General features: G+C 38.5%; 1 protein-coding gene across 6 annotated transcripts in view; it reads right to left on the reverse strand.

Moving 5' to 3' along the window:
• The window catches only part of wdfy3 (WD repeat and FYVE domain containing 3), a 139,613-nt gene that overhangs the window by 54,767 nt on the left and 60,859 nt on the right, over positions 1 to 23,987 (reverse strand). For 5 of the 6 annotated variants that reach the window (XM_038288124.1, XM_038288121.1, XM_038288122.1 and 2 more), the window contains exons 13-19: positions 22,933 to 23,130; positions 21,494 to 21,577; positions 18,050 to 18,239; positions 17,750 to 17,964; positions 17,265 to 17,377; positions 13,592 to 13,829; positions 7,250 to 7,350 (exon numbers count right to left, since the gene is read on the reverse strand). In XM_038288124.1, the coding sequence (XP_038144052.1) occupies positions 7,250 to 7,350; positions 13,592 to 13,829; positions 17,265 to 17,377; positions 17,750 to 17,964; positions 18,050 to 18,239; positions 21,494 to 21,577; positions 22,933 to 23,130 (1,139 nt within the window). The remainder of the gene's footprint in view (positions 1 to 7,249; positions 7,351 to 13,591; positions 13,830 to 17,264; positions 17,378 to 17,749; positions 17,965 to 18,049; positions 18,240 to 21,493; positions 21,578 to 22,932; positions 23,131 to 23,987) is intronic. The other variant, XM_038288125.1, reaches the window with a different exon arrangement.

A 23,987-nucleotide genomic window follows, 5' to 3' on the forward strand; every position in this document is an offset into this window, starting at 1 on the left:
GCAGCCCCGCCTTAAGATCATGTGGAGTGCATGCATTGCTGCTCCCTCCATGTGCTATAATAAATATTCTTAATGCTTTAATAAATTTGTTAATAAATAGTTTTTTTTTTTTTAAACTGAGACCTGGTTAACATTTTTTTTAATCATCATGTCAATTTTATCATGTAAAAGATAAAGCAATATCTCCTCCAAGAATCATAGAACCAGTGACTACCCCTCCTTAAGTCCAGATTAAAGTTTATACCACACTTAGAACCTTTTTCTAACTCCTTATAACTCTTGATATTGTCAATATTAATTCAATTATTTGTTATTAAAAAGGCTTTAATCTAAAAACCACATCTCCTGTAAGCATGAGGCTTTATCTTTACATAAGTGTAAAGTAGCGTAGATGTTGAAAACATGCTTTTACATCACAAATGGGCCTCACTCAGTTCTGAATTCACATACTGCTGAACACGGACCAAAAAAAGATGGTACCGGTACTAAAAAATAAAAAATAAAAAAGGTATAGAAACCCTGGCAAAGCACGTCTGGTTGAGTAGAGCCAGGTCAAGTAGAGCCAGTGGAAAAGAGGATTTCTATTTCTGGTGCAAAAAAATCATTTACTCAGGTTGTTAACATTAGTAAACAATACAACCTTCCATGGATCAGTCATTTAAGCTAATCAACATAAATCTATTCCTTTTTGAGGAAAATTATTTTGATGATTTAAAATTCTGTCAGTTGGTAAAAACATCTTGAAATGTGAGGAGCAAGGAGACATTTTGGATGAATGAGGTGAGAAAAGGGGCAGAAAGCTAACAATGAGAATAGATGGATTCAAGGCAGCGACAAGGAGGAGAGGAGATTAGATATCTAGATAAAAAATGAGAGGGACACAAAGAGGGAAAATATGAGTTACAGAGAAACAGAGCAAAGTCTATAAATAGAGCTAGACAACAGGCTGGAAAGGACAAGGAGAGGATCAGCACTGGATGAGAGCTCAGAAAGATTAGAGCCCGGTGGAGCAGGAGAATGTAATGTAAGAGAAGACGGAGAGTCTCTCTGTGCGTCATAAATATTAAATGAGGACACATAATAGAGCTCCATCTATAAAGTCATAGATTAGATTTAATATTATCTCAAAAAAAGGAGCATTAAATGATCGCTTCAATCTGCTTTTGTTTTAGAAAATACATTGTCAACTTAAAAGATTCTTTGCTAAAAACCTGGAGAGCAAATTCACTGATAGCTGGTTCAATTTGGATGATCTGAAGGTTGCTGATCACATGTTGCTTTTAGCTGCTAGCTTCTCCTGTTTGCAGGGAAGGAAAAACATGATGACACGTGAGAAAATTACATCTTAAAAAAAGTTAAAAAAAGTTTAAAAAAAATTCATATCAAAAGGTAAAGCGAAAAATTTCACAAAATTCCCCCAAGAACTAAACAGATAAAGCAAAGCAACTCCATTTGAGTTAAAACTGTAAACATTTTTATTTGTACGGAATTCAAATATTTTAGATTTGAAAACTTTTACATTTTTAAGTCAATTTATAAAGGCTGCAAACGCAGCAACCTTAAAACCCAGCACTCACCGACTTCCCTTTATTGGCCTTAACATTAACGTAGGAAAGAGGAACCCGCTGATTAATGCAAGAACTGAGAACATGCTGAGTCACTGGTTGCTGGAGTGATTGCTGCAACTTTTGTGAAAAACAGAGGGACAGCACTCGGCCCAAGCCGATCTAAGTCCAAAACAATCATTCTGTTAAAACTAAGTCACATCAGAAAGAATGATTCCTGGCTGTGAATTTAAAAACCTCCTGTTGGCCACAGAGGCTCATTTCTATGTCCTCCAGCATCGCATGCAGGAGACAGAGCAGCTTCAGGAAACTCCTCACTTCCTTTTTTCACTTCCAAACTGGATACAGTGAGGGTGGATTAGAGTTTAGCAAAGAACAAATAATATTCTAGTTGGATTTGACAAAAAAAAAAACTAAAGTCAACATATAAGTCTGCATTTACCTGCTGTAAAGATGTTCATCTATCTTACCAGTTACAGTTATTGTGTATTTAATTTTGATTCATTGTAACGATGATAAATCCTAACTAATGTTTTTTTTTACCATCTTCTCCATTGTTGGTTTTATGAGAGCATCATTAAATATTAATAATTTCTGTACTTTTTACAGGCTTAACTCTGGAGTTTGAGATCATCACGCTATAAAAAAAACAAAAACAAAAAAACAATGCAATCGTATAAAAAAATTGTACGAGGGATGAGGTCATCTGTTCAGGTCAAATCTAACTTTTTTACGGATACAATGTAGTGCTAATAAATGGAAGTAGGGTAATATTCTTGCTGAAACGACATTTTTTTAAATGCTTGCTTTTCTCTGGGTTTTCCAACACTACCAGCAGACGAGAACTGAAAGTTATTAAAATAAAAAAGGGCTGATTATTAAGTACATGGAGTGAATGTGTGAGCACTGGTGCAAGTAAATATGAGGAATCAGGAAAAACATGGAATTAAATGCTGGGTCAGATTTTTACAGTTTCTTTGACCTGAACCAGCTTTAACCCTTTATAGGGTAAATTACCATTTTTAATCACCTGCATAACCCTTACAATTGGAGCCCCCCCCCCCCCCCCCTCAGTGAGGTCTAGAAGCACAAGATCTATATCCTGCCATTGAGCAAATACTGCTACATGGCTGTACATGTTATTTTGGCATTTGACCCATTAGATGAGCTCTTGAATTGTATATCAGCTAGTACAAATAAAGTTTTTATGAAAAAAAAAAACTAAAAAGGTAAAGAGGTAAGGGAAAGAGTTAAAATGTTATTAAGTTAAAAAAGTAAAAAAAAAAATTATGTGCCTGTAACAGCACTAATTCTCTAAGGCGGAGGTCTTCAACCGGGGGTCTGCGACCCCTAGGGGATCCCCTAGGACAGGCATCCCCAAACTCGGTCCTCAAGGCCCCCTGTCCTGCAGGTTTTAGATGTTTCTCTGCTCCAGCACAGCTGATTTTAATTGATAGTTGATTAACAGGCTTTTGCTCTACTGCAATCATCATAATCAGCTGTGCTAAATCAGGGAAACCTCTAAAACCTGCAGGACAGCGGTCCTTGAGGACCGAGTTTGGGGATGCCTGCCCTAGGAGGTACTGCATGGGGGTCGCAAATGTTTTGGTTAATTAAACTTTTTTTTTTTATATTCCCCCCTGCAATTTTTTCCATTAATTGAAATGTCTTTAAATCCACATTAACATGAATTTAACACACTGTAGTAAACAGATAAATGGAGGCAGTAGATGTCTTTCAGTCATCAATGCACACATTCAGTGACACACAGGAGCTCTTTCAAGCTGGGCACCGTGTCACCAACACCTGTCCCATCAACCAGGAATCAGATTCAGAAATACGTTAGTAATCCCAGGGAGAAATTACTTTCGTTAGAATAGATTAGTGACTATAGGACCAGTTTGATATAACACGAGTTCATACATAATTAGGGGTCCCCGCTCCATCTCACCATCAGTTTGGGGATCCTTGGCCTGGAAAATGTGAGACCCCTGCTCTAAGGTTATGCGGTAACAGAACAAATTTGTTTATTTCACTCTGTGTTTGTCATGAAATTGTTATGGAAGCACTTTTGTCATTTTTTTTAAAATATAGTAGAACAAGTGGCCGTTTCTTATTGTTACATTGACCTTAATTTTTGCCATCAAAATATCCATATTTTTTAGAAGGTTCCAAAATAATACTATCTTGTCCTTTCCTCCAATGACTCTTTTGGCTTGAAAGTTTGATTTTCAATGTGTTTCACTGAGTGACCTGTAAAAGATTAAATCTGTACTTGTGACCCTTCCTCTTCTGTGTTCCTTCATCTTCATGTAGATCCGATTTTAAACCTGTCTTTATTTAGGGAATTCAAATTAAAAGGTGCTGAGTAAAAACAAAGTTTTAAAAGGAGGTATAATTTCACTCTTTATTTATTGTTCTGCTTGACTTTCATACCTTTACTTGCACTGATTTTTCAGACGATCACCAACCTTTTAAAAGCCTGCTGCGAGCCACTAGTGCTGTAAAATCCACCCCCCATAAAAAAATAAAAAATCCTTCGGTCGCATCAAACATTTTATATTTTGCAAAACTGCATTTTTATTTTTTATTTTTTTATAACACTCATGATCTGAAACCTAAAGCAAGAATTTAAAAAAGAAGAAGAAGAAGACTGGAAGTAGACGGAGGATGATGGTGTACCATATTTGGATTCATGAGGAGACAAAGTACTTTTTGACATTTAGTTTGCGACAATAAGCCTTAAGAGCTGTGGTTTAAATATGTATATCTCATGTGTTCAATCCACCGCTGCTATGTTATTTTCAAGAGTTATTACATTGGACAAAAACATTCTTATGCAATTTTAATTATTTTTCTTATTTCACAGTTGTGAAAATTTGCATTTTCATAATAAGCAGAATACTGACATAGCTTTGTACACATCTGTAATAGACGGGCAACCAATGCATGATTATCAAAGGTTAAAATTCAACTTCAGTTTTGCAATCTTATTTAAATGATGAACAGTAAACTGTACCTGTGAAACAAGAGAAACTTATAATATGCATAATATAATATATATAATAATATAATGCATATAATGCACAAAAGGTAGGAGTTTCAGACCTTTATATATTTAGCTTAAATGTATAAAGTTCTCTTGGTTTTTTTAAGTGGCACAATACCAAATTTTAAATGGGTATAAGTATCTCAAAAAAATGAATTTAAAACCGAGGGAAACCCCAAAAACAACTGGAACTAAGAGAGAACTCAGAGCAGACCTCCACCAAGCAGTAAATTTAGCCCTAAACACTGACCCACACCTACAGCTAAAACATAATCTGGATCATGACCAAATTTAAATGAATTGTTCCTTGGCATGTAGTACACCTCTGGTAAAACATTTTCATTAAAATCCGTTCAGAAGTTTTTAATTGATCCTAACAAACCAACAATGTTCCCTTTTCTCTTGTTTTCTTCTTCAGTAAAATACCTCTGGACTTCTTGAGTCCGACACTGAGGCCGTTTACAGTCACTGCTGCCAACCTCTGGTTTAGTGGGGAACTGCTTTTTCCGCCATATATCTCACAATGTTAGAAAATCTTAAAAAACAATTCTGTATCCACATTATGATCTGGATCATCACCAAAATCTAATGGATTGTTCCTTGGCATGAGATGACACCTCTGATAAAACTTAAAATTAGGGCTGTCAGTTTTAAAGCGTTATTAACGCGTTAACTGCTTTAGACTATAACGCCAAAATTTTTATTAACGCACGTTAATCGCGCATCAAAACAAACGCACCGTTCGCTTGTGTTCTTTATTTTTCCGCAGCGCTCTCTGTACTGTTTGTTTTACCCTCGGCGCTTTCCGTAGCTTCAGGAATGCTAAGTTTGCGGGAGAGAACGCAGCATAACAGACCCGTGCTTTGAATGGGCAAAAATGGCCAGCAGACAAGGTATCCTGAATGATACGTTTCTTTTTTAAGTTATGCCAGAAGTTTCTCTTGACAAAACCCAAGTCGTCTATCTATGTTGTCCAGAAGAAACGAGCGTCTCACTGGCTTAGTGCCAAAAAGACAAAGAAATGAACTAAGTCATGTGGACTGCACTGCTGCTGCACTTCCTGTTCAGACCAAAGGAATATTAAAGCATTTTGAAAATGTTCTACATGTAAAATATTATGTTGCTGAGATGACTGCAAAGCCCAGTTATTGTAATTTCGTCAGATTTATTTATTATTTTTGTGAGTAAATTCATTTCATTTTAATTAAGTCTGTATTTCATAACGGAATGTGCACTTTATTTTAACATTTTTATTTTTGTCCTATGTTTGAGAAAAAACTTAAGCTTACGGAGTACTTTGAAGTACTGTTTACTGTTCTGTAGTTTTGTAAAGTTTTGATGGAAGCATAACGCCTAATTTAAAATTTAGAATTTAAACCAGGATATTTTTATTCTAGTTTCTTAAAAGTGCTTGAAAAATTATGCTAATAAAAAATGTTTGTATAAGCATGTGTTTTTTACATTATTGCACAATTGCATTTTTAAATGGCCAAATAAAATAAAAAGATAAAATATGCGATTAATCTCAAGTTAACTGTTGATAATATGCGATTAATTGCCGTTGTCGTCGTCGTCTCCCGCTTTATCCGGAACCGGGTCGCGGGGGCAGCAGACTAAGCAGAGACTCCCAGACTTCCCTCTCCGCAGACACCTCCTCCAGCTCTGCTGGGGGAAGCCCTAGGCGCTCCCAGGCCAGCCGAGAGATGTAGTCTCTCCAGCGTGTCCTGGGTCGTCCCCTGGGCCTCCTCCCAGTGGGACGTGCCTGGAACACCTCCCGAGGGAGGCGTCCAGGGGGCATCCGAAGAAGATGTCCGAGCCACCTCAACTGACTCCTCTCAATGTGGAGGAGAACCGGCTCTACACTGAGCCTCTCCTTGAACCGACACCTTAACGTGGTGGAGGGGTTTCAGCGCCTGAGTGATCCCAGAGGCTATGTTGCCCCTGGTAGGGTCTCCCAAGGCAAACAGGCTCTGGGGGACAGGTCAGACGAAGAGCGGTTCAAAAACCCTTATGACGAGGACTACAGCGAGGCACGTGACGTCGCCCGGTACGGCGGAGCCGGGACCCCACCCTGGAGCCAGGCCTGGGGTTGGGGTTCGTCGGCGAGCGCCTGGTGGTCGGGCTCTTCCTCGCGGGACCCGGCCGGGCCCAGCCCGAAGGAGCGACGCGAGGCCATCCCCCAGTGGGCCCACCATCTGCAGGGGGAACCATGAGGGACCGGTGCATAGAGGATTGGGTGGCAGTCAGAGGCGGAGACCTCGGCGACCTGATCCGCGGGCGCTTAAACTGGCGATTAATTGCGATTAAAATTTTTAATAGTTTGACAGCACTACTTAAAATCCATCCATAACTTTTCACGTTATCCTTTACACAGACAGACAAACCAACACCCCTAAAAACATAACGTTCTTGGCGAAGTTAACACCCAACATATTATTTCACGTTAGTCAAACAGAAGCCCAGTTCTGCATGTCGGATCCCTCAGAAAAAACGGAAACAATAAAGAAACGTAGCGCATTGCTCCTATCTGTGGCTCGCTGCTGCAGCACCTGCATGTCACATCCTCATAGATTTGGACCATAAACAGAAAAAAAACAGAGATAAACGATGAGCCACCACAGAGAATCCATTTTACCTGTTCCCATCCCACTAAGCACTGCTCCGTCGCTGACCCCGGAAGCGTTGGTGTTGTTGGTGGGAGCGTTATGGGGCGCCAGGCTGGGCAAAAACAGGCACCTGCACAGAAAAACAAGAGACAGATGAATGCCCCATCTCATTTATCTGAACTGCTGCATTTTCTGAAATATGGAGCTATTGTTACATAATTTAATGCATGTCTATAGATGATTGCTCAAGATAAACCTGCATTAAATAAACTTAGACATGAGGATAATCTATAAGCAATGAAGCATATAAGCTTTGAGGTACGATAGAGGAATCTCAGTCCTAAACAACAACTAAAATGGATTATTTAAGGCCTTGAGAGGGAAAGAATACCTTTTTTTTTTAATGATGAAGTTTCAAAATAAACACTGTTCTCTCTAATGCATTAGCTTCCCCTGAAAGTGAAGATAATGTGGAACTTTTCCAAAGATTTGCAGAAATTAGGACGATCACTGAAGACATAAGCAAGCCAACCATGACCTCTGCAGAACTTAAAAAGGAGAAAGAAATTTCAGAAAAATAAACAAAAAAATTATACTTGTGGCTCACTTGTGTTCTGCATATATGCTATTACTTTGTAAGGGTAACATCTGTAAATATATAAAGTTTTTATTTTCTAAAAAAAAAAAAAAAGGTTTTGAAGCAGCTTCATCCATTTAAACAAATAAAACATCCAAGAGGCAGATTACAGGACAGCCTTATTGATGGTTGCTGTTGACAGTAAAATGTCTCTTACATTCCTCTCCGCCATAACTATAAAACAACATAACAACAGACTGCATATGTCCAAAAAGAAGAACTAAATAAATCCTGTGCTTCTGAGGGCATCAAAGCTTTGCGACTCCTCAGTAAGGAGAACAAACATCTGGGAAAAACTGCCTTTATATTAGTTTAACACATAAATCAGAGCAACGAGTAAGCAAAGAAAACCGTCTTTTTTATGTTGGTCTTATTTCATGTTTTCCTCCCTTGTGAAAAAAGTTTTATTTCCGAACATTCTGACTCCTGGAAAACGTCTGGATAGAAAAGATAGATTTGACTGTTATTCTTTAATCAGATAAAAACCTGCTAAAGATCATTACTACTTCTGCCACCTAAGACCAATTTAACAAATTTAAAATGCATTGATAAAAAAAACGATTAAAAAAATACAAAAAATCATGCTGTTACAGGCTGTTTCAGTAAGAAATGTCTCGTCATTTGAGGCATACTTGGTAGTCAGTTAGTCAGGGTTTGCTAATTAAGGGTACTAATTAAAAAATATCCACAACATTTTGATAAACTTTCTGTAGTCTTAGTTTTAGTTATTAGGGAGTGGTAACCAAAAGAAGCAAGCCATTAGAGTCCCAGTTCGAACCCTAGAATGGTTTCCAGGTGCCACTCATTATTAACAGCCAGCACTTTTCAAAGTATGGGAGCCAAATTTTTCTTTTTTTCTGTTTTTAACCTTACACTTGGTGCATTTAAATTGTTTAAAAGTGATTTATGTCCCTCACCCTGTAAATCTGCCTGCTTAAATGGAAAAAAAAGCTTTCTAGAATTACTCTCAATTCTCTGAACCCAGCAAAAATCACACAGATAAACAAATCGTGCGCCCTATCAACACCCGATGTTAATTTACCCACTTTTATTTGGTCCTACATGCACCCGTATGAACGTTCATTACAAAACAAATTATGGAAGAGAAACAAAGCTTTCACTGTTTTGTCTGTAGCTGTGGAGTAGAGAACATATCCTGAGTTTTGAAAGAAAATATCTGCAAAAAGATATGGCGCCCCCTATGGGAGGCGCAAATATACACTGGGTTAAAGGCAGAGGACAAATTGCCCCACTGAGGGACAATGAAAGAGTATTGAGAAAAGGGATGGATGGATGGATGGATGGATGGATGGATGGATGGATGGATGGATGGATGGATGGATGGATGGATGGATGGATGGATGGATGGATGGATGGATGGATGGATGGATGGATGGATGGATGTGCAGTTTTTCAAAATGTTTCAAGGTTCAATGATCCACATATTCTGTTTTAAATTGAACTGTTCTGCAATCAGAGGCTCACTGAGCCCATTAATGACTGCTTTCTGAGCTCTTGTTCCCTCTTAGCCAGGAGGTTCAGGGGTCAGGGTCAGCTGCAGCACCGCATCTTAAAGCTGCCAGAGTTTTATTAAACCAAATTTTTTCCTCCAAGGTCACATTGACTTTGCTGATGTTTAAAAACCAGCCTGTCAAACTAACGAGCGCACCCTCCTGCTGTTTCAGGAACATTTTCTCCCATGTTGCTCATCACCTCGCTGAGATTATGCCAAGAGAAATATCTTCAAAAAGAAAAGTCTTCCACCCTCCACCCCCGTCTCTTCCCACTAATAGCATCTTTCTCGCCCCTCGTGAGATGCCTGGCTGGAGGTGTGTGCATTCATGTGTTGTACCGTGTGTGAGTGCGTTTTGCCTGATAGAACACGATATTTGGTGGATCTGTGTGTGTGTGTTCGTAAAGGGAGTGCGTTTGATTTCTAACAGCGACAGGAGCATCAATATTTCATGCTGACAGATGGGAGCGAAAGGAGGGGCTGTGTGAGTCTGAGTGGGTTTCCTCCTGTGTTTTCACTGCGCTGAAAGTGGGCCACTGCCTTGTTGCCAGAGTGATTCTTCACTCTGTGTTAAGGAGAAACTCCAGGCTCTATTCTGAGGTTCTTGCGACGAGTCCTCGGGAGTAGAAAGGAAGCAGCAATGCTAAGGAAAGCAGATCTAGGTGTTTGATCACTAAAGGATTTCCCAAAATGGCGACAAACAAAAGCCCAAGTTCCTGTTTGATCTGGATTATCTAAAGGAGCATCAACACAAAAACAAAGGAAGTGTAAGAACATGACAAGGCTTTTTTATGAAGTCACAGCTATGTAAGGGGATTTTTTATTTCCTGTTGAGCTCTGCTGCAATGGTGTGACACTTTAAAACAATAAATATTTAAAAGATCAAAAACTCACAGAGGAATTTTTTTATCAAACACAAAATAATTAAGACCAATCAGCATTTGTGATGTCAGAATTGTAACGAACAATTTAATGGTTGCTCACTGCAAAGCAAAGATTGCTGAGAAACAAAATGACTCACTGCTCTTCCCTGTTTGTTTTCCAGAACGCCATTAATTAATTTTTATTACCGTTTTGAATAAATACAGAAAAAAACAACCCAATACAAAGCAAGATCTTTTACTTTTTCATATCAAAATGACAAACATTACAAGACTCAAATTTATGAACTAACATATGACTGATGTGTTTATGCTAACCAGGGTTTAGAGGTTTCAATGAAGTTTCTGCTCTAAATAGGATACCAAGCATTAGCACTACAGATGCCATCATGTGCTGTGGTTTAAATATGTATATCTCATGTGTTCAATTCACCGCTGCCATGTTATTTTCAAGAGTTATTACACTGGACAAAAATATTCATGTGCAATTTTAATTATTTTTCTTATTTCACATAATTAGCAGAATACTGACATAGCTTTGTGCACATTTGTAATGGACGGGCAACCAATGCATGATTATATACGGTCAAAATTCAACTTCAGTTTTGCAATCTTATTTAAATGATAAACAGTAAACTGTACCTGTGAAACAAGAGAAACTTTGTATATAATGCACAAAAGGTAGAAGTTTCAGACCTTTATATATTTAGCTTAAATGTATAAAGTTCTCTTGGTTTTTTTAAGTGGCACAATACCAAATTTTAAATGGGTACAAGTATCTAAAAAAAAATGAATTTAAAACTGAGGGAAACCCTAAAAACAACTGGAACTACTCTAACACTGACTCACACCTACAGCTAAAACCTACACTTGATCTGGATCATTACCAAATTTAAATGAAATGTTCCTTGGCATGAAGTACACCTCTGGTAAAACATTTTCATTAAAATCCGTTCAGAAGTTTTTAATTGATCCTAACAAACCAACAATGTTCCCTTTTCTCTTGTTTTTGTCTTCAGTAAAATACCTCTGGACTTCTTGAGTCTGACGCTGAGGCCGTTTACAGTCACTGCTGCCAACCTCTGGTTCAGTGGGGAACTGCTTTTTCCGCCATATATCTCACAATGTTGGAAAATCTTAAAAAACAATTCTGTATCCACATTATGATCTGGATCATCACCAAAATCTAATGGATTGTTCCTTGGCATCAGGGGACACCATCCATAACTTTTCACGCTATCCACGCTATCCTTTACCCAGACAGACAAAGAGCAGCAAAGCTGCTTCAGCCGCGCGTCAGAACTAACTGGTACAAGCAGCAAAAAGGAAGCAGCAGAAGCGTGAACGTAGCATTACTTTGAACGGCCGGTTCACACCGTTGTCGAGCGGTTGAAGTTCCTTTGTCTGACCTCCCGGAATAACAGCGAGCACAGCGTTCATTTGATTCACCATGTTTTTCACATCAGCTGTGAGATGGGCACGCTAGGAGTCACAGATTAACAGCGATGGTGATGCGTGGAAAAAACCACCTGGTCTCCTTACATTCACCTCCCTCAGCCACTCTTTCATCATCTCCTCAATGAGGAGATGAGGCGTTCTGCATAAAGCACATACCTGTTCTTTTATACACAATCCACGCCCACACTTCCCCCTTTAACGTTCTCATGGTGGTCTCAACAAGGTCCGCAGTAACAACACACATAGGGCGCACCGCGCTATAGGGGCGCGCGGCACATTACCGTAAGTGCCTTACGGTAATCTAAGCAAAGAGAATACCCCCCCCCCCCCGGACATCAACTAACAGGTGTCTCATCCGTTCATCGATCAATAACTACAGTTGGATTGGCAGAAACAATCTCACTTACATCCTCAGAGCCACCAGAATCTAGTTAGGTTTCACAATAAAACAACCCAACTACCAATCACACACTGATCAACTCCTGATCAAAAATCTGTAAACTGGGAAAAAGCTTACAAAGCACCTTGGGACACAGTTGTTCAGCAAATATGGTATCAATAGCACAGAATTTGGAGAAAAGAAATAATGGCTAGAGTAACACGGTTTATAAATAAAGCTTTCCGATCATGAGAGATAATTGGGGTTGCTCAATTTTGCTGTTTGAATCCTGAGTGGTTTCTTTAAGGTTTTGTGGTGATACAATTTATTTCTATTAATGGCGTTTTTGCAGAAATGGTTTAGCCGTTAGCCATGTTTCAGTAGACACTACACATGTCTATGTTTAACAAAAGGAAATGGAAGTTAAAAAAAAAAAAAAAAAAAGGAATAAAATTAAATTTATGGCCAGGTATGTGCTTCTATATAATGTATTGTAATATCTTTATTAAAAAGTGCTGATTAAACAAGAAATTTTTCTAATTTTATATACATACATATAAACATACATATAAATATATATAATTTTCAGCCTTAACTGTGTGTTACCACTTTGTAGATTCAATAATAAGAAGCCAATTTGTGAGGCATGTCTACCGTAATGTGGAAGCAAATCGCCAAGGTCATATTCATAGGAACATATTTTATGCACTAACATCCACTGGCACCAAACACACTGTTAACTGTGGGGGGTATGGAGGTGGGGGAGTGGGGTCTGTCAGCAGCACACGCGGAGCGGCAAAAGGGAGTCGGCGTGACATAAAAAGCAGAAAATAAGCCTATTTGTATGCGGAGCTGCACCACTGCAGGCCAATAACAGTCTCCTGATGAGACAGTTGAAGCTGCTGTGAAGTAAAAGAAGAAAAAAAACATGTTTCATCGTAGGAAGAAATAACGAGGCGCCCTGAGGCGTGTGTCACCGGTAACAAAAAAAAACTATCTGTTTGGAAATTCCAAGAATGAATGGACAACATCTGCTGCACCAATTCTATTTTCAAAAAGTAAATCTGAAGTTAATAGGAAGGACTCAAAAGTTTTCATCAGCCAACTTGATTTCTGGTGTCCAAAAGTGGGGACTTTTCAGTCATTCATTACCTGGCCTTTTTAAAGCTGTTCAATGTCATTTCGATTTCCAAAATAAAAGGTCACTAAGCGTTCCTGATATAACTGCTTAACTAGCTCATTTTAAGTGTTACAATTTTGTTGATTATTGTAAGCATTATTATTTAACAAGGATCTTTTACAGCTTCAATTTCATTACCCTTTAAATTAAGGTAAATATTGAGAGAAAAAATGGATTCACTGGATTTGGTTTGAGATTAGACCTTAAACCCATATCACAGAGCCCTAGCTTCAACATAATTGTTTTGCACCAACTGCTTTATTTTATGTATTATTCTGCAATAAAAAAAATTTAAAAAATGAGGGACGATAATGTTGACTTACCCAAAACCTTCCAGCGAGCTGTCGAACTCTACAAACGCCGGAGTGACGGCTGATCCATGCAGCCGGATATCGTGGGGCGTAGTCATGGAAACCAGGCACTTGACTCGGGTGAGGGGCACGGTGCTGTCCTCGGCGGAGCGCACCAGGCTACGGCTGATGCGGTATTGACCGTTGTCCTCCGCCGGTGTGGTGAAGACGCTGTCGGGGCCGAAGCCCTCCATGGATAGAGTCATGCTGTCTGAAAAGCCAGAGAGAACAACGGGACAATCAGCAGCGTATAAGGGACGACTGAACGACTTAAGAATAGATAGTAAAAACTGATTATTTAGTAGTCTACATTGATTCTTAAAATCAAAAAAAACATCCATGATTAAAGCTGAAACAATTCTTTTGCTTTAGTTTCCAGACACTTTCCATTTTGACTGCCCAAGATGTCTTCTTATTATTCAAACTTAAGCTCTTCCTCCTAGTCTCCAACTGTCCGGCTCCACCATCTATCCTAGTCCTGAAGGCTTTTGTTGAGCCTTTTCTCTTAAAATGCCCATCACCTTTGCAAAAAAAGTGACTCAAAGGTGATCACTCCTACCATCCACTACTCCTAACACACACCTCATGACTGCCTCACTTACCCTTGTGAAGATTATTGACATTTTCATTAGCTTTATGTCAGCAATCTAAGCACAACGCATTACAGTAGGAGCCATAATAAAGGACCACATAAAATCACTAAAATAAAACAACAGAATCATTACCTGGATAATTTCTGGTAAAATAAAATATTATTAACCCCTTAAGCCCAGAGGGTCTTAAGAGCAAATTCTGCCTGAAATTACATTAATGAGTTAAAGCAAGTACAGCTCCAAAACTATCAATTGGAAATACAATTGTTTGCATTTGTATGACAGAAAGGCATTGAGGAAAATTTTTCTGGTGGAACCACTATTTTAAATGTCACCATATTTGATTTAAGGTGATTAAACCAAGAAAGGGAAAAAAAAAGTATCCTCAAAAAAAATTTCCAAAATAAACACTGCAAAACACCATGAAGAACCATTTGAAACTTGGCATGAACCCTCAGAATTGAAAATATATAGACGTTTTAAATATATCGCCTCTTGAATATAAAGCTAATATTGACTGAATAATTGATTTTGGCACAGTGGTGCCAAAAGTGGCAAAATTGTGCACAATACATTTTTTTTCACTCATAAAAGGGAATCTGGCCAGACAAATATGCTGATTTACATTACTGGAGACCTTCGGCATAAGACAAAGCCTTTTCTCCTAAGATTTAGCCGTTGTTTCATTGAAATTTACCAATAATATCAACAAACTGAAAAGAAAATAAGAATAACAGAGCAAGCTTATGTAACGCATGCCTGTTACGTCATTTGAAATATTCACACAATTCCCTCAACCCGTTCTTGGACAGGTCTGAGCCTCAAGTTTCCCATGATTCCGGCTGTTAGGGGGTGCGGCTAAAAATGAATACCTGTTGTTGCACTACTCCCGCAGAGTGAAGCATGTCAGGTGGAATTTTAAATCTCATTTTATTTGTTTACAATAAAATGTTTTTTGTCTTGTGGATGAAACACCATGTGACCATGTTTTGGCCATTTCTAACATGAGCAGGTGCAGGATGGGCTCGCCCGGCTTAACTTTTAATGGTTAAGTTGCAACACCTACTAATTGCTAACTCTGTCATAACTATATAATAGTAACATATGGGGAGCTCCCTATGTCTACGAACTGCAGTTCAGTCTTTTGATCCTTTTGACCCTCTACAATGGCTCTTTATATGGACTAAAATCATTAAACCACCAACTAATTGTTTAGTATATTGAAGAAAACGATCTTATACACTTTAGAAAGACAAGATAATGACTTCAAAGAACCAGAAATGTGTTTTAGATCATTGGTCATTAGTTTAAAAACATTTTTTTCTTCTTTTTTTTTCTTTTTTTTTTTTTTACATAAAATAGTAACTTAAAAATAAAAATCCATGCTTCCTCTTTGTGAAACATTTATGTTTTTCCTTATTTTAACCCCAATAAACCATGGAACACAAAAAAACTAATGTCATCAAACATTCAAACAAAAAAATGAATAATATAAGTGAGAAATTATTTGTGTCATTTGTGATACATTAGGCCTTTCTAACAACTTATTATGGATTTTATGTTTACTACATGTGTCTGATTGTGTAAATCCGTTTTTTCTAGAACAAAACACACTCATGATTTAAAGGTCGCAAAAACTCAAATATGACACGTTTGGTGCTAAAGAGTTAAAAACTAAAAATGCAAATAAAATGTTTAATGTCAACAGATTTCCTATAAACGAATATAAACGAAAATGGCTCTTTGCGTTTTAAAGGTTGCAGAACCCTGACCTAGGTGAAGCCATTTTGCTGAAAATATGGAGGATCAATCCATGAGCTGAACGGCCGCATGCTTCACCTTCACGCACTATGAAGAGTGTGAAGAAACAAAGCTCAAGGCTACCAGGAAGCAGCACAGGCCAGAGGTATTTAACAATCATCAAACACTAAACTAAATTTTCAACATTCAATAAACACAGAAAAGATTTTCCTGGCAGGTGTGAAGAATCCGACTTAAAGCTGCCTCTTGTAACTAAATCAGCCAGGATCCATGTGAATGTCAGGTCTGAATGGCTCCACAGGGAGCTGTAAGCACCTCTGTTAGCAAGCAGCTCTAAATCATCTGTTTATTTTCCCAAAGTTCCAGAACAAACTCCTGGACAAAGGTTTAATATTTCACCTTCCTCTGAAAACAAAATCCATTATTTATCAAGGATTAGCAGTAGCGACAAGCACAGATTAAAGCTAGGGAAGACTTATAGGAGCTAATAACCCAAACAACAACAGAATGCGCCCAACCAGAGGCTGTTTGCATACAGCAGTAATTAGAGGGGACTTATTATCCATTATGAACCGGGAGGAGACACAATAAGCAATTAAGACCTGCTGAGGAGCCCAGGAAATTACAAACGCTACCAGCTGTTAGCAGGAAACGAACCAAAGTATTCAGATCAGATCCAGGCAGATCTTTATTTTAACAGGCAGATCTCTGATTGGCTTTCTCTTATCCTAAGAAGGTTCATCTGGCTTTCTACCAGGCTGAAAAATCTTCTGGAAAAATCCACCTCTCTTTAAGTCCATCCAACATGTTTTGGAGATAAATGTTTAGCTACTAAGTCAAGTGATGATTTCACAAATCGTGTGCTTCAGCTGTGAAAATTACCAATTGCATCTTATTAAATTAGAATATAGCAAGACAAAAAAGGTTCCTCTAAATTCTAATGATTATTCAGGATTGATAATGCACCTAAAAGGCTGAGTAGTGTTAAGACAGAAACATTATTTCTACTTAATTCTATCCAACAGTGTAGACGTCGTTCATAATTAACCTATCCTTTTAGGAAATGCATTAATTAAAACATTAAAACACTTTTTTTTAATTAATAAAGGGCTTAATAATATTCCCTTAAATCTAACTAGATTGTTTTTAAGGATGATAAACTGAGGGCAACAACTTTTTTAAAGCTGCATTCTACTGTGAAGTCTTTATAACTTTCTGCTCTCCTGCTCTTTGCATATGCATCCAATTAGGAACACTGGAACAGATTGGGAGGACGTAGAGGAGAAACCTACTTCTCATTTCCGCATCATAGCCAAGGGAGCTTGGTTTGTGGACCCGGTACTGCTTCAGGAGCTTCTTGTCCCAGGCACCGCAGTTCAGAGGGTTTCCGAGACGTAAAAATTCCCTGCAGGAGAAATTTACCAGAACATCAGAAGAAACAAGAAAAACTGTCAACTAGAAAAGCATCCACTCTGCTGATTTAATAGCTTTGCAGAAAAATAACAAACTGAGATAAGATCACTGAGAAAGATGAGAGGTTTGTCGCAACAATAGCAAAGCACACACAAGATTAAGTAAAAAAAAAAAATGAAAGAAAAGATGCTTATTCCCATCCAGCACAATTCAAGCCAGAGATGCCTACCTTAAACATTTCCAGAGAAATCTAGCATATCTCACTGCTCCTAAGCTGCTTTATCAGTTCATCATCAATGTGTTTCATACTTGAGTTGGAAAGAAGCGGAGGAGTAATTAAAACACCAGAAACTGGTGGCGGTACCTGAGTGCGATCGGCTGCAGGGCCTGCGAGGCCAGCCTCTCGAACATCCTCTGCAGTGGAGGGTGCAGCGGGTGGTCTTCATCCCCGAGGGCCTGACTACAACGCTGCAGCAGCCGCTGGTGGAGGCAGGCTTCACACAACACCTGCTGGTTCCTCTCGCTGTTCACCAGGAGCTGGAGGATGTTGGCAACAGCGAGCTGGAGGTCGAGGGCATGCTGGAGGAGAAAAGAAGACTTAGAAACTGAGAAAAACTCTGTCGTATGTTTGAATTTTCTTTTATTCTGAAGTCTGCTTTCTCACCTCCGGCTGACTCTCAGAGGAGACAGAGGGGAGGAGATCCAACATGGCTAAAACGGCCCCTGGGTGGATGACTACCAAATCGGATGAGGATGGGAAAGAAGCAGGGTGGGAAGGGTTCACCAAGTGGAGTTTGAGGTCCGTCAGGGCTTTGACTGGGGCAGAGGGGCCCGATGTGCCATAGTAACCATGCCTAAGAGCAAAAAACAAACCAAGAAGTTCAGTGATTTAAAAGGAAAAACGTTCCCCTGCCTCAGAATGTCACTCCTCTGCTGTTTAACTCAATGCATCCAGCATAAATCCAAAATCAGAGCCCCACATTTCAAAGCTCTTCAGCCCCAGACGGACTGGTAAAACCCCCTGAAACAACCTGTAGAGCCCAGAATGAAACAGGAGTCACATTTTAGCTAAAGTTCATCCAAAAAGATGCAAAAACTCAATCTTTTGGATTAAGTTACACTCCCTAACTACATATTTATACTTCTAGATGTTTTTTCCCCACTTATTTTAACACTAAATTTGCAAACGTGTACAGATTTAATAAGATTTAAGAAATAAGTGAATCTATAGTGGAATGAACCCGATCCACAGTTTTCTAAATGTTTTGAAAAACAAAAACAGAAAGGCCTCGAGAAAAATCTGAACGAGCTGCAAAGGTCCGCAGTTCAAGAGCGACAATCAGTTAATAGATAAAAAAGCAATACAAAAAGAAAAACGTGGCAATGGCAGAATCGTTCAGTGAGGACGCTGGTCTGGGTTTGCTGCGACAGTCGTGGAGCAAGAGACCCACGCTGCAACATTTGCCTCTGACCATCTCATTTAAAGGCAGCAGCATCACTAACCTTTTGCCAACATCTAAAACGCCAGTCTCTCCGGGACAAACGAACCTGAACTGACCAGCAAACCTCAGCTAAGAAACAGTTAACTGTAGAAGCATCTTTTGCGCAAAGCACCGCATATGACAGGAAAGGAACAGGGTTGCTTTGCACATAGCCAAGAAAAAATTCCCTGTTTGTACTTATTGCTTTCCTTAATAATTAGGGGAGAAAATTAAAAAGAAAAATCCTTAATCGAATTAAAAATAAGACCATATCCCCCAGCCCTACCAGGAAGAAAACCAACAGAAGAATGAGACATGTTCCCATTGAATCAAGACAACATCAACGTACTCAGAGCAACATAATGAGCGCATGGAATGGCCTAGTCCAAGTCCAGACTTTAATACAGCTGAATTTTTTTAAGACTGCAAATATCAGAAACATTGAAAATGGCCTCCTCCAGTCTGACTGAGTTTGTGCACGTTTATATAAAAACCCATTACAAATATTGTGTTTGTAGTTGTTAACAGCACAAAAATTAGAGAAGAAAAAAAATCAGAGGTACAGACTCAGTAACGGTTTAATGCGTTCTACATTTAGGTTTGAACGGTTCAGGTCTCTCCAGGCACCATATGAAAATATCCACATACATTTCTTTGTAACTAGTGAAATGTAACTTTTTAAACCATGAGTCAGCATTCCTCACACCACGATGGGTCGGAGAGAAGATCTGCAGCGCTTTAATGTCACACATTTAGAAAAGAATCTGCAAATTACAGAGCAGCAGATTCCTGCCTGAGGAGATACAGAAACAGTCAGCAGAAAGTTCCGGGGGGAGCTGGCTGAGCAGCAGAGAACTTTAAAGGTAATAAGAGCTTCTTAAAGCAGCTGATGAAACAAACTAGGGTTTTTATTTGTTTTGTTTTTAAAAGTCACTAGTTAAAATAGGCTGATATATATATTTGGATATATTTTCCACACCTTCTGAGACTGAAAGAAACATCATTTCCTTTTAGCATCCACATAGCCATCTATAGAGTAGAGCTTTAGTAATGTAATGCCTCTCAGGATGCCACTCCAGCTGAAAAGTAGCAGGGAAGAGTCATGCAGAGGACTGTGATGGAAACCGCAAGGCTGCGGAATACTCTAATGTTGCTAAAATGCTGTTAAAATATGATTTTTATATTTTATTTCTAAGATATGTCATTTTTGTCAAACCTCAGTTAACGCTGCCAGAAAAAATTATTCCATTTTGCTCCTAGCTGTTTAGTAATAAATTAAATTGTAATAAATGAAATTGCAATAAACAGATATTGTATCCCTAATAAAAATATTTCCTTAGCTTCTGAATTTCATTTAAAATATAGTTATACCACAAAGCAGGTTTTCATCTTGATCAAGCCAAAGTGTTTTGTATGTTTTAAACATTTGGGACCGAAAAAAAAGATGTACAGGATCAGTTAAGGTCCCGTATTTTGCTACATTTGAAAGTAAAAAATATTATCAATGACACCCACAGAGCTTTTTTTTGCTCTCTGGATGAGCTGTTTTGGCTTTCCATACCCCTGTTCTCACAAAGGCCAAGTCCCTGCAACAAGCAATCATGACAACCAGTCAGAGTTTGCAAAGATAACAACTAGGAGCTCGGAAGGCTGTAACTTGAAAGATGGGCTGCTACAGACAGCCTGTTTCCCCTTATGACATCATAAAGGGATTGAACATTCAAACAATCGGCTAAGACCAGGCCTCAAAGGTCCCATATTATGTTAATATATAATATAGGAACATAATGTATGTCCAGAATACAAGGATGTAAGTGACCCCTGGCTGTTTGTACAGATTTTCTATTTACTGTATTGATTTTGTTTTGTTTTTAATTACTTGTTTTTACTATATTTGCTCATGACACTTCCTGTTATACATATACAAAAAATTCCCGATGTATCTAGCGTATGCTAAGATGACGCTAGTATAACACTGAGCTAACCTTAGCACGATGTTACACCATATTCTATGACCGTCGTATATTGTGACTTAAGGAGCCGCCATATTTATTTCAAAGTGTTTTAACAGACTTCCTAATGAGTGCCGTGAGGTTAGGGTTAATGGTTAGCACACATTGAGTGAAAATACACAAAAACATATAATAAATCAAATAGCATAGCAGTCTATGGAAAATAAAAAGTCACAAAGATACAGATTGTGATGTTTACTTAAAAAAAAAAAGGTTTTGAAGACAAAAAATCTAATTAAAATAGTAAAAGTAAATTTAATTAATGTTATAAGAAAAGCCAAAGGCAGCAGCATCAACCATGTTGGTCAAATTATTTATGTTGTTATATTGATACTGTTATTAAATAAATGGTATATCATTAGTTTAGACTTAACAAGAAACATTTTAAGATGAGGTTTCAATAAATGTCAAGAGGGTATATAACATAGAATAAATACTAAACAAATTATTCTACTCTAATGCAGTAACAGATCGTTATCTGTATAACTATTGAAGAGAGAGGATTCATTAAATTCTCAAAGCCCAGAGGGACAACGGTGTGCTCTGAGCGTCGACAGAAAGAAAATGGAGAGGAAGGGATGAGGGTGAGGAAAGAAGGCAGAAAGCTGTAGCTACCTCTTTCTGGCGAGCGCAGGCGTGCCCCACGGGGAGGGCAGCGAGGTTTCATGAGTCAGGCAGGGAGGCACCTGCTCTGCACGACTGCATGACAGCACATGCCCGCAAACAATGAAACAGGTGACACACACACATACACAGAGCATAGGGTTCATTCATAGCCCACACACACATATTTATGTGCAGCCGTGCAGGTAGCCCAGACCGAGGATGATCAGCCGGTCAGCACCAGATGTTAGGAGGAGAAAAGAGAAAGAGAGGAAAAAAAGGAAAGAAGTTGTTAGTGGAAAGACTACAGAGAAAACTAGATCAAAGTTCCGGTTCGGAGAACATGCACTTAGATCTGCTCATGGCTTTTTATGTAACGATTGTTGAAATGACAGGGAAGAGGTTCCAGTGGAGAGAAAGCATTTCAGTTCAACAGCTTCTCCTCCATTTGTCAGAATAAACACATGAGCTTCGTTTTGTTTACCCTTTTTAAATTGTCTAGCTTGCCAGCTTATCTCGCACCAAAACGAAAAGGTTCAAAGCAGTGACCCTTTTGGCATCCCTGTCCAGAGTACGCTTCACTCTAAACTACTAGGAGCTTCATGACTGACAGAGTTCAGATAAAGATCTCTGTGGAGAATGGAGGGGGGAAAAACAGCAGAAAAACCTGTAAAGAAACTGGAGAATGTGAACCTAAAGATCCCTTTTACAGCAGATACCCTGAGCTGTTCAGATGATTTCCACTTCAAAGCCTTCCTCTGTTTTCCCATTACTGATAGGAACTTTAATGTGCATCAAATGACATTGGTTGAGGCAACAATTAATTAAAAAAGTCAACCAAAAGCTCTGCAGACTCAACACAGCTAATTATAGGACTCATTATTAGCATTAGATTGAATGTTATTCAATTAAACTGTAAGTAAATAGATATATTCTCTCCTTTAGCACTCTGAGATTGCTAACATTTCAAATTGGAACAATACTATTTGAGCCAAATTAAATAACATTATCATTTCTCAGTAGAATTGCTATGAACTGTAATAGCATCTGTCGAAGCACAAAGCTGGCAGCAGAACAGATAAATCACCGGCCATGTTGAATAATCAGATAAACCCTGTGATCTAATGCATCAGAAACATCAGCAGTCCTGTTCATTGCTCAGCTAACCGCCCTCTGTCACATGGCCTCTCCTTTATTTGCATGAGAGGCAGGCAGTTGTGTGGTATGAGCCGTCTCTGACCCAGAGGAACTCAGCAGACCAAATGAATAAAAATCAACAGTAAGCTCAACAGACTTTGAGAACATTTTCTCTACACAACCAAATGGCTTCACAACAAGCAACATCCAAGCTGGTCTCCAAGTCTAACAAACAGAATATCTGAACTTAATGTTGGATCATTCCAATTTGAACCTCTCAGGGTGCAGTATGAGGGCTTTCATATGTCACCCACCTGTCGAAAGAGTCGGTGGCCATCTTGTACAGGTATATGAAAAGCTTGCTGCAGTGTTTCAGGGTTGGACAGACGCTGTCTCCGGAGCAGCTTCCTGAGGAAGCCTCGTCCTCCAGCAGCCTCTGGAATGGCTGAGCGTTGGACGGGAACACTCCTGTGGGGCCCAGCTTCTTCGTGTCAGAAAAGCAACCCAGCAGCCTGGAGGATAAAACGAAAAGAGAAAAAAAAGTTTATGATTAATCATTTTAGAGGGCTCAAAGGAAAGATTTAGGTGTTAAATAAAAAAAGGAGCCATTGGAGTCTGCCCTACTTTACTAATCATCTAAGATGGATCTTTGTATGTTAGAAATTAAGCAAAGTCTAGCTATATTTATGAGGGGAAAAAAGCTTTTTGGAAAAAAACACTTCTAAAACTTTCTAAAAACAATAAACATAACTATGAGTGTTAGCATTTTCTTAGCCCCCTGATTTAAAAGCATAATCAGACTAACAATTTCCGCAGAAAGAGAGTTTCATTTGTGCCAAGAAAAGAGGAATACTGCTGAGAAGATACCATTTATCGGATTTAAATTATTTCTCAGAAATAGTTCAGCTATTTATATACAGTTACATAAATATATTGATCAAATTATACAAATGATACTCGCTACTAAACACCAGCACTTAAATATTTTTGCTATTGTTAGTTTCAGATTTCTGGATTATTTGCACATAAAACGTCAGATAAGCTTCAGATATTTTCTAATTGTGTTATATTCTATACATTATCTATTTACACACTTAGTATCTGGGATTCTGTTGAGAAAGGACATCTGTGTTGAGAATGAAAATGGGGAGTTTTAATGTTGACAAAATTACTTTTTATTTTAATTAGCCACCATGTTTTTTTATATCCATAGTGTTGAGCATTTAAAAAAAATATAAAAAGACCCCACTTATAGTGATAAAATAAAGTTACGGATATATCAGAGTAAACAGACATGGCCAACAAGGAAGAAGCAATGGGGATGCAGAATGAAAAAACTAGCATAATAAAAGGTATTTGTTAAAGGATT

This window comes from Cyprinodon tularosa, unplaced genomic scaffold (genome assembly GCF_016077235.1).
Source record: "Cyprinodon tularosa strain WSP-4 unplaced genomic scaffold, ASM1607723v1 ctg249, whole genome shotgun sequence".
Taxonomy (NCBI): domain Eukaryota; kingdom Metazoa; phylum Chordata; class Actinopteri; order Cyprinodontiformes; family Cyprinodontidae; genus Cyprinodon; species Cyprinodon tularosa.